General features: G+C 29.7%; 1 protein-coding gene across 2 annotated transcripts; it reads right to left on the bottom strand.

Moving 5' to 3' along the window:
* Positions 1 to 1795: 1795 nt before the first annotated feature.
* LOC134687205 (solute carrier family 35 member F2-like) lies at positions 1796 to 14039 on the bottom strand. 2 transcript variants are annotated; one of them, XM_063547312.1, is made up of 9 exons: positions 13899 to 14039; positions 11544 to 11714; positions 10820 to 10926; positions 10128 to 10321; positions 8768 to 8933; positions 6835 to 6991; positions 6293 to 6348; positions 5672 to 5826; positions 1796 to 5060 (listed from the first exon to the last, which is right to left on the bottom strand). In XM_063547312.1, the coding sequence occupies exons 2-9, from the start codon at positions 11711 to 11713 to the stop codon at positions 4932 to 4934; spliced, it is 1134 nt and encodes a 377-aa protein (XP_063403382.1). In that variant the 5' UTR covers position 11714; positions 13899 to 14039; the 3' UTR covers positions 1796 to 4931. The 2 variants fall into 2 exon arrangements, with proteins under 2 accessions (XP_063403382.1, XP_063403383.1); XM_063547313.1 differs by lacking the exon at positions 13899 to 14039 and adding an exon at positions 12135 to 12260.
* Positions 14040 to 15768: the final 1729 nt, after the last annotated feature.

Raw genomic sequence — 15768 nt, 5'->3', positions numbered from 1 at the left:
AAAAACCTAGGATAGTTTATGAATCTTATAAATGTTTAAAAACTTTAACTGCAGATTGTATGTAATGTTAACTGGAAGAAAAACTTTGTCCATTTATAAGTAAAATACAGATACACAGGAACAAAATTTCCTTCTAAATACTAGCTTTTGATCATAAACAAGCTTCTTTCTAAGTTTGGTACAAATTAAAAGTAGTATAAGAAAGTTAATAACTTTTTTAAAAATTTAACCACAGAGTGAAATGTTGTTTCTTGGCAGAAAATCAAAGTCCATTTAAAAGTAAAATACGGAAAAAACGGATTTATTATTTTACAAAATTTAATTCTGTATATTATCTTTTGATCATAAACAAGCTTCTGTCCATGTTAAGTACAAACCCAGGATAGTTTAAGAAAGTTATTAAAATTTTAAAAACTTTAACCACAGAGTGAATGTAATGTTTCACCGCAAAAAAACTAAGTCCATTTATAAGTAAAATACGGAAAAAATGGAATTTTATTTTTACAAAATTAACTTCTGGATACTATCTTATGATCATAAACAAGCTTCTGTCCACGTTTGGAAGTAATCCAGTACGGTTTAAGAAAGTTGTTAAAATTTCAAAAATTTTAACCACAGAGTGAATATTTGTGGACGCCGCCGCCGATGACGACGGAATGTAGGATCGCTTAGTGTTGCTTTTTCGACAAAAGTCGAAGGCTCGACAAAAAGGGAAAAACACAAAAACTTCCAACTTACAATAGCTGAGCTATTGTTTGATTTCTGAAGTATGGACTTGATACTGGCACTTGTCTCAGACAAAAATATCCCATATACCTTGACTGTCCCTTTGGTATCTTTCGTCCCTCCTTTAAGGTACTTAACATACATTTCAGAAAAATGTCAGGCGGTGACGAAATTCCGTTACATGCCGCTTTCTAGGCTTTCAACCCCACTAAAAATGCCGGAATCATCCGTTTCAATCCTACCCAAGTATGTCAATCATAATCATTTTGCCAACCACTGAAATTTGGAAATAAATGTCTTGCAGTAAATGATTAATTATAAAAACTGTTTCAGAATAAACTGTTGGTTTTGTCTGAATAGAACTTATCATCCAGTTAGTAAAATTGTATAAGATACAGTGAAAAAAAAATAAGAAGTGTTATTTGTGGTATGTCTAGTAAGTTATGAGTTTCCTTTTTTAAAAACAAATTTTCCCCATGACATCAATGTCATTTAGACTCTCTCTCGACTTAACCTATGAACATGAAACAAGATCAGATAACTTCGAGAATCATTTAAACTTTCCCATAAAATTGACAAATCAGAAACCAAAATGTATAGGAGATGTGACATGTTTATTGCCAATTCATCAGCGGTTGACAAAATTATTACTATTGCCATACTTGGGTAGTATTGCTATAGATGATTCTGACAACGAATGTAGGCATGTTATATATCATTGTAAAGATAAATCAATTTAGATTTATGATATAACAAGTTTTAGTGGGTTAATGGCCTAGAAAGCGACATAAAACGGAATTTCGTCACCTCCAGACATTTTTCTGACAAGCTAGTTAAGTACCTTGTGTTATTTTAAGGTATTTAGGAAAAAAATTCTGAAACAAGTGCCTGTGGAACTTGACAAGAAAATTCAACCTTAATCAATGACCCATTAAATGAGGTTGAGGTCAGCTCAACCCTGCTCGACAGACATGTAGATCAAATATTACTCATTTTAAAATCTGTGCTTCTTAAGATTGTTTCACATACATGTTTGAATCTTGAGTTTGCCATAAAAAATTTAAAATGCTAAATGGTGGAATGTTTATTCACTATATTTCAACATTATGTAAAAAAACAGTTTCCAGTAACCAGATTATGGCAAAATTGTGACAAGCAAACATTAACAACTAGCAATTTTAATAAACATGTTTTCCTATCATTTTACAGTAAAACCTGGCTAAAATGAATCCTGCAAAAACCAAAAACTTGTATAAACCAAAAATGTTCTTAAGCTCCATCTTATCAAATTGTGAGTGTTGTGAACCTGACAAAACACATTGGTCAAAACTGAACAAAGTCTTAAATCCTGAAGAGGTTCAATTTAAACAGGTTTCACTGTATTAAAAAAAATATCACAATGATAACACTATTGCACATTCTACCTTTGAAATCTTACTACACATACTGTAAATTTAGATATTATTGTGATAATGTGACAGCATTGGGTTTCACAATATTGATTTCTGTGTCATTTAATTTGGTTTCTTGTGGAGAGATGTCTCAATGGCGATCATACCACATGTTCTTATTTTTATGCCCCACCTATCATATTATGCCCCATCTACGATAGAACAGGGCATTATGTTTTCTAGTCGGTGTGTCTGTTCATTCTTCCATCCGTTCATCTTTTGTTCATTAGTCTTTTCGTTCGTTTGGTTGTTCGTTTTTTCGTCTGTCTTGCTTCAGTTTAAAGTTTTTGGACAAGGTAGTTTTTTTATGAAGTTGAAGATCAATCAAATTGAAACTCAGTACACATGTTCCCTATGATATGATTTTTCTAATTTTAATGCCAAATAAGATTTCCCTAATTTAACTGTCCACTGAACATAGAAAATGATAGGGTGAATTGGGCATCTGTGTAATGGAGACACATTCTTGTTATATCATATCATTAATTTCAGTTTGGATTTTAATTCTCAAAATTTTTGCAATTGCATTTATCAGACCTCACAATAATCAATGATTCCCAATAATAAATGCACTCAATAATTTCTAAATTTACAGTACACTACAGTTATTTGTTCTCATATTGTCTTAATAATATAATATGTTGGCAATGTATGTGAAGGGCTCATTTTCATTAAAAATTTTTACAATTAAAAAATAAATCATAACAAACTAAACACATTAAGATTTGAATTTTCAGACTAGGATACTTGTTACTATATCATATTATATAATAAATGTATTAACTTTTTTGGTATTCAGCTGAATTTTGTTTTCAAATGACCTTAGATCTGCACTGGATAATCTTCTGACGTCAAGCAACAATTTTTATTTTATTGTGACATCAAATTTTTCAAGTGTGATGTCAACATTTACGGGCACTTGTCTGATGTCTGATTTTACATAATGGCGGACAAATTTGCATTCAAGTGTAAATATGTCTTTTCAGTTATGTATTCAATCTCATAAACAAACTAATTCACACATAATAAAAATTATCAAGGGTACAAAAGTTATATACATGTAAGAGAGATAGATCAATTAATTTAACTACTGTCAATCCAGAAATTCTTTAATACTTTTATTCTTTTTATTTGTATAAATTATTGCAATCTTAAAAAATGTTGCATGTATTGAAATTGAAATTTAATTTTTTAAGAAATAATAACATTATAAAATATTCAGTATACACAAAATAATGACTGTTAGAGATTAAACTCCTCTCACAGAACTGTTTATATTTTAGTTTTATATTTATCTTCCTTATTTAAAAGACTGCACATTAAAAAATACATCTTAAGAAAACTGTCCAATGCATGTTAAAAATACATTAGTAGAAAACTGTCCAATGCATGTTAAAAATACATCAGTAGAAAACTGTCCAATGCATGTTAAAAATACATCAGTAGAAAACTGTCCAATGCATGTTAAAAATACATCAGTAGAAAACTGTCCAATGCATGTTAAAAATTCATCAGTAGAAAACTGTCCAATGCATGTTAAAAATACATCAGTAGAAAACTGTCCAATGCATGTTAAAAATACATCAGTAGAAAACTGTCCAATGCATGTTAAAAATACATCAGTAGAAAACTGTCCCATGCAAGTTAGAAAATATGTTCTTGATAGAAACTTTCTGGATTTGTAACTCTTTGCAGAAAAAGATTCTAAAAAAATTACAGATGGAATATCTTCCTAGATAGGTTATTAGAGAAATAGATTTCAAAAAGAATTGATACTTCCTGAAAGACACTTTATATTCTACCAAAGGTATAATTCATTTCAACAAAATTGAATCCAAAGTTTCCCCAACATAGTTTACAAACATAAATCTATAATAGAATATAATATAAGTTTAAAAGCAGTAGCAAGCAAAAGCAGATTAAAGTAGAAATATTCCTGTTAACATAAAAAAAACTTAATAAATATATCGTAAAAAATACCATAGAATTTCCGGATAAACATTTGAAATAGGAAGCAAATAAATATAATGCAATTAGCTGAAAAAATTGTCCAATATTGACAAGCTAACTAAAGAAAAATATTTTTATACAGGAATGTATACAGTTACAAGTAATAGTCTAATAGTCTATGTATAACATAGTTATAATAAAAAAAACAACAACATTAGGTTATCTCTCTCTCTCTCAAAACATTTTGAATTGTCCGTACCAAATCTAAGTAACCAAGAACTAGAAAATCTATTGTTCAATGCCTTCTTTCATAAATGCATTCTTTTAAGAAATATTAATTTTAACATTTTTTGGCAAGTTATTGCTTTTATTTATCTATTGATGTACTGCTTTATTTATGCTTAACAAATAAAGCTTAGGGTCATTGGTCATATCATATTATTGTGAATGAATATTACAAAACAAAATTAAAATTGAGATTAATAAAAAATGTAATAAAAATATTCTCACTTTCATGTATTCCATATTAAAAAACAATTTTTTTTAAACTTTTCTAAACATTATATTCATTTTTTCTTTACCTAAAATACTTTGGAAATGAGACAGTAAAAATAAAAATATGACTGTTTAAACAATTTACCCTATTTGTATAACATTTTCAATAATGCATGACTCTTTTAGGCCAAATGGCAGTAAATATCTTTGATCATCTTTCACAAAGGGTTATACAGCGCTCATTATTGTGATTTTTGTATTAAATAGTAAACATACAAAAGTAAATATAATATCCAAATAATAATAATATCATTGTGTTGCAACTGGTTCTTTATTTGTCTTTTCTGGTTCTTCTATCTTTCTTTCTGGTTCCTTTGTGGCATAAATAGCTACTCCTATTAAAATTACTGCAAACGAGCCAAAATATAAACCATGGAACTGAAGCAGAAAAATAAGTGATTAAATGCTAATTATCAATAAATATTAAATATAAAAAAGATGTAATATGATTGTCCATGAGACCAATGTTTTTTTAAAGGGTGTTCAAAATTAAACAAAATAGAATATAAAATTACAAATAAACTTGAAAAGTTGTGATATCTGTGCTTATCTTTTATTATGCAATCAATAAATCTTTTTAAGTATGAGGTTATAAAATGTTGAGAATAAATAAACCATTAAAAAATCAATAATTTTTCAAAGCAGCAGGATTCAAAAACTTAAATTACAAAAAGCAATGAAACATATTTTACATGTAAATGCATTATCTAATGGGGTGGGGTAGGAGGGATCCTGATCCCGAAATCCAGGGCTTAAAAGCGTGTAATCTTGAGGTCCCAAATTTAAAGAAATTTAAATCCTGACATCACGAAATTCCAAAAAAGGAATCCTAGATTCCGAAATCCCAAGCTTAAAAACACTGGAGTCCTGATAAAGGTCCTGCCCTCTCTCTAGTGGCTGTGGCAAGATGATATAACTGTATATTTCATTTTATTAGCTTAAATGTGTTAATATTATGTTTCCCTGACCCACTGACTGTACGTCCTTACCTGATATTTAAAAAGGAACAGTCCTAAGAGCAATGTATAAAAGTCAGCTGTCAGGAGTGAAATGTTGACGGTTGTGGCACTGGTCTGTTGTATAACTATAGTCATACATGTATACAAGGCAAACTGACATATAGTAAAACCAACAAAACATATAACTGAAAAATACCAAATGAAATTACAATTACAGTAAAATCTTGCAAAACATTATTAATTATAAACTGGAAACACAATTGTACAGCAGGATCAGCTTACCCTTCCGGAGCACATGAGATCGTCCTTAGTTTTTGGTGGGTTCATGTTGCTTAGATTTTAGTTTTCTAGGCTGTATTTTGTGTGCTATGATTTGTCTGTTTGTCTTTTTCTTTTTTAGCCATGATGTCAATTTATTTTCGATCTATGAATTTGAATGTCCCTCCGATATCTTTCACACTCCTTTAAAGATGGTAGATCTTTCAAATTTCTTGTTTGCGTTATTTTAGAAATCAGATGATTGAGAGCTCAACCTATTTATTCTTGTTTTATGGCTTGTAAATATCTATTCTTGGACAAAGTTAAAGGAACGATATATTCTGGTTTTGAGATTAATTTTTGAATACTGATAAACAAATTATAAATAATTACCAATTTCTGCTGAATAAAAATCCACATTTTCAAGTTCATGTCTTTCAAATACTGCACTACAATATCAAATTGTAAACGATATCAATATTTGAATATTGAAAATAAAATTAATCTTTGGTTCTTGCATAGAATGATTAAAAATTCTTCCATTCTAATTTTATTTTTCCTGAACATATTTTTGTTTACTAAAATTAAGTGATATGCATTTTTAAAAAAGGGTAGTAATGCCAATTACCATCAGACGTCAAACAGTCAATTTCAGCTTATTAGTTGAAATTTTATCGTGATTTGTCAAAATATCCTTATTGTGATACATCAGATGTCTCAAATAATTACTGTAAGCATCATTTTTGGGAATAATTTAACATGATGCATCATCACGGTCATAATCAGTCGATTTTTTATCATTTAAAAGAATGTGTACATTTTATCGTCATGCAACAAAATTACTGTTTATGTCATTTGGCAATTTTTTTTTACCTTTATTCGGCATAAAGGTACCCCCATTACTACCCTAATTAAATTCTGTGATGTGAACTTACAACTGGACTCCATTTATAAGACTTCCAAACAACCCAAGCATAGCCAGAAACTCTGTTCTATCAAAGTTCTTCACAACAAATTCTTCTGCCACATTTGACACACCATATAAAAAAGCACCAGCAGCACAAAAAATATCACCAAGAACTTTGTTGGAAGCTGAAATTACAAAATCAAAATGTAATATTAAAATTTTAAATCAAATAAACTGGCCTTTGTCAAATTCCATGTTTTCTTATTTTACTTTACTTTTCATTAATCTTTTTAAAACTAATCAAATATTGGCACAAAATATCATGTGACCATTTTTTTTAGCTTTCTTTCTGCACTTTATTAAAGACAAAGTTATTTTTTTTAAATTCTAGTTGGGATAATTGAAAAATGTAATACAAAATGAAATTTACAATTATCTCCCTTTGTGTAATTCTTGTTTGGAAGTTAGAGAATTATCTCCCTGTAATCAAAATCAATTCATTTGATCTCCCTTTATTTACAAATGTACAAATATACACTACATCTATTTTTTAGGATGATCTTGAAATAATTCTGAAAATCAAGTCACATTTAAAATCAAGTTTTTATATAATAACATGCAAGGAGGTTCAGATAACAAGAAATGTCAACTATAAGAATTGAGTATCCTGGGCTATATTTGGCATAACCTAATCTTTGATCCTCAATGCTCTGATATCAAATATGTACACATTTATTTTGCCTTTTTCATTTTTTGATTTGAGTGTCACTGATGAGTATTTCGAGGAGAAATGTGTGTATTGGTATAAAATATAAGCCTTTTTTTTTCTTTTTTCTTTTTTTTTTTTATCTTTGATGAGTTTTTAAAGTCATATAAAACCTCAAATTTAATATGCATATGTTTTTTATTAACAAAATGGATAGTTTTCATTGTAAAACTTATGTACATATTCTTCTTTCTGAAGAAAATTCTTTAATTTGTCCACAATAAAAAGAAGTTTTTTAATTGCTTGCTTCCAGGAAGCAATTCACCGACATATTTTCCATATGCAAAGTGACCTTAGCATGGGCCTTCTCGTGAAAATCCAGTGATAGCATTACGTATGATCTGTCTCATAAACATTTTTTTCACCAGTCACTCATTCCATATGACTTTAAACAGTCAATAAAATGTATCCCAAGGTATGGCAACAATTTTTTGCAGTAATCCAAAAAAAAAATTAATGACAAAATCATGTTTTAATATACTGTGAATTCATTGTAATTCATTGGATACCAATGTTAGTTAATTTATTGGGTACAGAAGAACCGCGAATTCAAATGTTCAATGAATTACAAATTTTCCATTGAAACAAAATTAAATGTGTCCATACCTTGCATGGTGGTTCATAATTATAAAACAATATTAAAATGCAGGTCTTTTGTCTACACTTGGCTTACAATCTATATTTGACTTAATTTTTCTCTAGTTTTTGTTTGAATAATATCAAGATTTGATTGTCTTCTGCCCAGAACAGAATGTAAAAGGCAGCTATGTCAGATCTTTGTTATGCATGGAAACACTGTTTTTCTTATTGTAATCAGATTGATGACTATTTCTCTCATAAATAAGATCCAGGGAAAATTATTATTAAGCTGGTATCTAATACTACAGGGAGATAACTCTGTAAAATCAGCTAAACATTTTAATCATGTTGTAATGTTAAGGAAATATTTAGCTTCTCAATGATCAAAATTTGTGGTTGTCAAACTGCTATATATCCAACTATTTTTTCCGAGAAAGTGATTGGTTCAAGTTTTTTGAAATTTTTATATTTTTTTCAAAGGGTCAAGGTAAATATTTTGTCAAAATTTTATGAAAAATAAACGAGCCAAATTAATTTTAGTCAAAGTGTACCACCTTAAATTTTTGTTTTATTCATCAATTTCATTCAACAGCAATACATTTTACCAGTATTATACCTCCATCATTATCTTTGTTATTCCCTGTTAATGAATCTGTTAATACAAGCGCTATCAGTCCTAGGAAACACGTCACTACACCTACGCCATTCACAAAGTGGTATCTCACACGCAACACAAAATACGACAACAACAGTACAGTAACAATACTAAAACAGTCCAACAACTGAAATATATATAAGAAGGAGTACAGAGTTTATCCCTTATCTTTATAAATAAACAATATTAGGTCAATGTCAGAAAAATATAAACTTTTTTGTATGAGGCTGAGAAACTGGGAAAGGGCGGGGTTCTACCGAGCCCTTCCCCAGTTTTGTGCCAATTAAAAACTAAAGAGAGAATATTTTCCCGCCAAAATTTGAATGGCTAATATCTTGCAAGCAAGCACATTGACCTATACATTTTTTTGCTCTTTTGATTCCTTTATTAATCCCTTATCAATATAAATTCATTGTTTTGAAAAGTTAATTATTTAAAACTGAGAAGCTCCCTTAACAATGACACAATTCTTGCACCTTGCAAAAGTGATGTAATTTTCTTGACAAATATAGCATTACTTAGTAACTTGAATATCTGAGCATATATATTTCATTGATAATTTCTGGAAATGTTAATTGATAGGGTGTATAGAATGTTATCGTCAATGCATTTTTTTTTTGTATCTCAAAAGTAATGATGTAATTATAAGAATTGAATGCTTCTTTTCATAATCTTATAGGGAATTGATGGTACACATTTTTAATATAAAGGGTACTGTGCTTCAGGTAGAATGTATTTTTTTCAATGCTTTACACCTAAATAAAAAATAAAATGGTAAAAGCAAGATGTACATTACTTGGCCTCTAAACAATAATTCATACTAAGAGGTATACATATGGGTTATTGTAAGTTTGCTTTGTTTTTTTTGTTAACTTTTTTGACATTTGACACAGACTTCTATTAAACAGAGTTTACTGTGTGTATTGCTTTGCGTTTCTTTATTCTAAATAGGCTAGAGGTATTGGGGAGGGTTGAGATAAAACAAAACATGTTTAACTCTGCTGCATTTTTGTGCTTGTCTGAAGTCAGGAGCCTCTGGCCTTTGTTAGTCTTGTATGTTTTTTTTTTTCAATTTTAGTTCATTTATATGTTTTAGAGTTTACTATGACTTCTATTTTCATTGAACTAGTAAACAATTTTATTAAGGGGCCAGCTGATGATCACTTCCAGGACCAATTGGTGGCCTTCGACTGTTGTATGCTCTTATGTTGGGTTGTCGTCTCTTTGACACATTTCTATTTCTATTCTTAATTTTATTATGGGTTATGCTGTTCAGGAAATTTCAAAATCCTATTTAACATATGCATATATATTACATTACCTGAACACTAGTAACAGTTGTATAAGAGTATGCTTTAACGACTAGATAATTAGCCTCAACATCAGCCAATGAAATGATGAAATACTTCCATCCTGAGGTCTTCAAAATGTATCCTAAAGATCTATCACCACGGCGACAGGCAAGACTTACAGTAAATATCAGACATAATAAAACATAATTCAGAAATGACTGGGCTGAAAAAAGAAATATACATGATATATAAACAGTATTGGTGATTAAAACAAGTTTCTCATTCAAAAGATGAAAATTAAGATATTTGTTATTGTATCATTTTAATGACTTCTATTTGTGTGATTTTATTTTAACAAGATATTTTTTTTTAGTTAATATAACTGCAATATTTAGTTGGCAATTGATTTTTATTTTTTTAATATTTCTTATAGTTTATTATTGTTCATACCTTTCCATGCATTTCATACATGTCATATGGAAAATTCTCATTAAGAAACATCTTAATTTAATTTATGCAATGTTTTGGCAACAACTTGAACAAGCACATCATCCTATATTGATTTTCCAATAATTTTGTTGTACATGTATTACAAATAACTTTTGTAAATTACTTAATTTTACGAAAGTTATTTTGACTTTCATAAGCAAACATTTTATTACATCTTGGCCAAGTGTAATGGATGAGTGTCTTTTTTCTAATAACAATAGCATCAACCAACCTGTGGGAGTGTGGACCCCTTTACGAGACAACAGTCCACTAGTCACAGCTGTTCCACATAATAACAACGAAATAAACTGTCCAAGTAATACACATTTCCAAAAATATCTAAAAAAATCAAATATTACAAATTAGTTTGTAAAGAAACACAAATGCAGATGCTTTGATATAGTTTAAATCATGTTCACTAAGCTTTACTTTATTTTTCAACATGGTATATTTAAAAAAAAAACTGTTTTTCTACAAAGAAAACTGTTTTTTAGGAAAATATTTACAATTCTGTGAAATAAATTATACTGATGTATCTGGTAGGCTATGCATGAATGGTGATATATTTGGGAACAACCTTAGCAGCCTTACATAATTCACTTAATTACATGTAAATCAATATTAGAGAATTTGGTGTTGGATGTTCATCCTAGCTAGTCTCTGTTGAATCTATGGATGGAAAGTGGCCTGTATGCAATAAATATGATCTTGCCATTTGTTATAGAAATTATATAGACATGAAAGATAATCAGGACAAATTATTTGTGCAACAAATACAGGGAGATAACTCATGCAAATCTCAAATTGCTGTGTTAGGGGTTTTGTTCATTGTTGAAGGCTGCATCATTACCTATAGTTTCTAACTCCTATCTTATTGGTTTTTAGTGTTAAATTGTCTCAATGGCAATTGTACCACTTCTTCTTATTTTTACATTGAATTCACTAACAACACATACTTTGTTGACAGAATGCTTTTTATCTTTATGAAGACAAAGGTATAAACTTGTGAACACAGATTTTGTTTCTTGGAGTCTGGATCATTTATTGATATTTCTGAAGCACCAATTGTGAGCTCATGATGAGGAAGGAGAGGTTCTGTATCTGTTTCCTGAACATCACTGGACATTCTGAAATAAGACAGAAAAGCACATGTGATTTTCAGAAATATAACAGGAAATCAAATATAATATTCAGAAAATATTTTAAGGCCATAAGGATTTAGTTCAAAATTGTGTTCTTCAGACAGGCTTATTCAATACAACATTTACTTAAAGTTTGAAGGTATTTGGCACTGTAGTTTTAGAGAAGATTTTGGAAATAGTTTATGACGGCAAACAACGACGGACACCAAGTGATGGCATAAGTTCACAGGGCCCCTGTGAGCTAAAAAAACAAATTGACAGAAGGTTAGTGGTTATAAAAAATAAAAGAAATATATGTCTGAGGACATGAAAGTCACTTCTTTTTAAAAGTAAATGGGTCTGAGGGAAAGATGGAAAGACAGAAGACAGAAATGAGAAAGACAAAAGGTCAAAGGTATAACTTACTGTAATGCCTATGACCAGTATATATCCGATGCCAGAATGTTAAAATGTGGATTTCATATAATTATTATATTTCAGTATTTAGTAAAGATATTTAGCATTAGCTTACGAAATATTTAAATTAACTGGATAAATAATTAATATAAATCTTAACAATATTAGATAGACCTGTGTATAGTAAATTATTAATATTATGTAATTCCCTGAGGAATTAAGGATTAGAGAAGTGCTGAATACACAAGTGATTAGTTATAATTTTTCAGATAGATTAGGTTATGTAATTTGGTAAAATAGATCAATTAGCATTTATCATCTAAGCTACATGTTCAGATATATTGAGTATTAATGAATTTGTAAATTGAATAATGAAAATCACAATATATATTAGTTGACCATATTTAAGCATGTTAGTGGGTAGTAATGCCCTTGACCGTCGGGCATCAAACAGTTTATTTTCTTCTTCCGTTAGCATCAAATGGGTTAAACTTTTATTGTTTCCTCAAAATATTCTTATTGTGATTCATCATTGAAGAGGTCTGAAAATAATAATCATGATAATTGTCACAGTTCTTTTGGAAAATATTTAATGTGATTTGACAAAATCAGTGAATTTTTCTATCTTCATGCACCAAAAATAACCATTTATGTCATTTGGCAAGAACTTTTACCATTATTCATTATGAAAGTACTACCAATACAACCCTCACAGAATTTGGCTAGGGACAGGCAGGCACATAAGGAATAGACTATTAAACATTTAAAAACTACTTGATCTGATCGATATATTTTCAGTCTGATGTCTTAGGGCCAAAAGTTGTCATATTTACCTGATTATACATGTATGTGCAATTACAGTAAATATCTTTAAATTCAAAGTTTATATTTACAGCACTGTAAAATATACATGGGTCTATATATCAATTATACCCTCTGAAGATCTTTGTCAACTTTAGGGAGCTACCATTTGATTTTTATGGGGGGGGGGGGGGGGGGGGGGGGCTAGGATGAAAAATTTTGTCCTGCCTTTTTTTTTTAGCTGTAATCTCTGTCCTGCCTTTTTATTTTTCACTCTGATCGGTCCTGCCTTTTTTTTTTTAGTTTATCCCGACTTTTTTTTTACCTAAACTATCGTCCTGACTTTTTTTTTTTGCAAGTGTCTCATCCTGCCTTTTTTTTACTCAAAACTTCTGTCCTGCCTATTTTTTTCAAATTTCATCCTAGCCCCCCCCTCCCCCCCCCCCCCCCTTCCCCCCCCCCCTCCCCCCCCCCCCCCCCCCATAAAAATCAAATGGTAGCTCCCTTACTATACAAATCCTTGTGTAAAACATGAAATATTTCAAAGAGTTATATATTACCATCCTTTCTACAAGATTGCAGATAGCTATTTTTGGTTGATAACAGAGACATATAAGTATATACTTCTCTGTTGATATTAAACAAGTATATAGTCAGTTTTTGCTAACAAATATTTCCCATTTTCTTTGTTTAAAAATCTGAATTGTGTCTTTATTTCTGCATTCTTAAAGGAACATGTTAATCCATTATTTAAAAATTTACCCAGTTTTTCCTTGTATATTTTCAAGCAGTCTTTTCTTTCATTGGCATTGTTTTGCTCATTTTTTTTATTTTTATTATTTTGTTTACATTTATTGTCCCCATTCCGGATCCTCTGAAAATATCCTTACATACAAATATTTATGTACAATGAAGGATGTTATGCGCAGGATACATATTAATAAAAAGTTGAATCAACCTTAAATACAGTACCTCTATCAGTGATTAAAAATACCACGTTCTTTTCCAACTGATCATTTTCTCTAACTTTATGTGGTTATGACCTAGTTTTCCTACTTTCTCTTTCCCTTCGTTGATTTCTAAAAATACTTCGGTGACGGGCAAACATTCCGTGAATATAAATTCATAATACGACACAGACATCAGTTTTGTCTCTGAAAAATTAAAATACCTATATATTATCATATAATATAGATGTATAATATATGGGGTCATATATATTCCCTGAATATTTATTATATTAAGGTATATAGACAATAGACAATATAGACAATATTTTATTGGCACAAACGCATTTACAATAAATGGTAATGACCGAATGGATAAACAATTTGCTATACATGGTAGTAAAATACAAACAATTATATATATATGTGAATAAACGATTAAAGGTATAATGAAAATCTATTACAATAGATTACTTCTTGCATTAAAACAATTTGTTACGAAAGAGGAAGATAATTTTAGTGCCTTATAGGATGTATTATTAAGTATGAGATTTATTATATTTTTATCACACAATGTGGTTACACTTTTTCCTGTAATATTAAACATTTTTAATACAAAAGACTCTCTAATACTGGAGTAACCGCTACAGTGTAGCAACATGTGCTGTTCATTTTCAATTTCGCCACTTTTACAGATTTCACAAATTCTTTGATCTCTGGGCATTTTTAAATATCTTCCTCTTTCAATGGCAAGGTTATGAGCACTAACTCTTAATTTACATAATGATGATCGATCTGATCTATTTTTTAAAGCATCAACATAACCTGCCCGTTCATTAATTTTGTAGACACTCTGGAAAAATATTAATTTAGAAGATGCTGAAATATTTGCATGTTGTTCCTGAAAACCCTGATCAGTTAGTCTTTGTTTTATGAAACCAAACAGGGGTTTAATAGTAAGGTTATCATTTGACAAATAAGATAAACCTAAGTTTTGAATAATAATATTTAACTTTTTAACCCATGGGTTGCTTTTTTTTTTGTAGCATTATATATTTGGTGAACTAAACTTCCTTCTGAAGTGATTAAATGATCCCAGAATTTAATGCTAGATAACATTATCCTATTTTTCAATGGCAGTCTTGCAAGTTCGGAACGACATGCATCATTCGAGGCCTTACAGTGTACTCCCAAGATTTCTTTAATAAATTTTATATGCAACTTTCGTAGGCATCACTGTCTTTAAATGTCGAAATAATCCCCCAGATTTCACTACAATAAAGGAGAATAGGGGCTACTAAGGAATCAAAAAGTTTTTCCAGAAGTTTACAAGGGTTATCTAATCCTATTGTTTTCTTTATTTTAAAATACGCTTTCCTAGCTTTTTCCATAAGCGAAGTGATGGCGACATTAAAACTGCCATTATATCTAATATTTATACCCAAGTAACAATAAGTATTAACTGTCTCTAAGGATTTGCCATTATAATAAAATTCGTTCAGAAAAGACTTTCCGTTTGAATTAAAAACCATTACTTTTGATTTCTCTGTATTGACTTGCAATTTCCAAGAAGAACAATAATTACTTAATGTATTGAGACAATTTTGCAAACCCTCTTTGCTATCAGATAATAATACAATATCATCTGCATACAAAAGTGCATTTAATGAAACATCACCAACTACAACTGGATCTGCATTGATATTTTCCAAGTCTTTAAGTATGTCGTTTATAAAAAAATTAAAGAGAAGAGGACTCAATACATCTCCTTGTTTAACACCACAGTTTGATTCAAACGATGGGCTAAGACCATTAGAAAATTTAATTCTACTTGTTGTATTGGAGTACATTGAAAATATTATATTAAAAATATGTTTTGGTACATTACTTTGTAG

The sequence above is a fragment of the Mytilus trossulus genome, chromosome 10, assembly GCF_036588685.1.
Source record: "Mytilus trossulus isolate FHL-02 chromosome 10, PNRI_Mtr1.1.1.hap1, whole genome shotgun sequence".
Lineage (NCBI taxonomy): Eukaryota > Metazoa > Mollusca > Bivalvia > Mytilida > Mytilidae > Mytilus > Mytilus trossulus.
The sequence above is the reverse complement of the archived record's forward strand: the minus strand, read 5'-3'. Positions and strand labels throughout refer to the sequence as shown.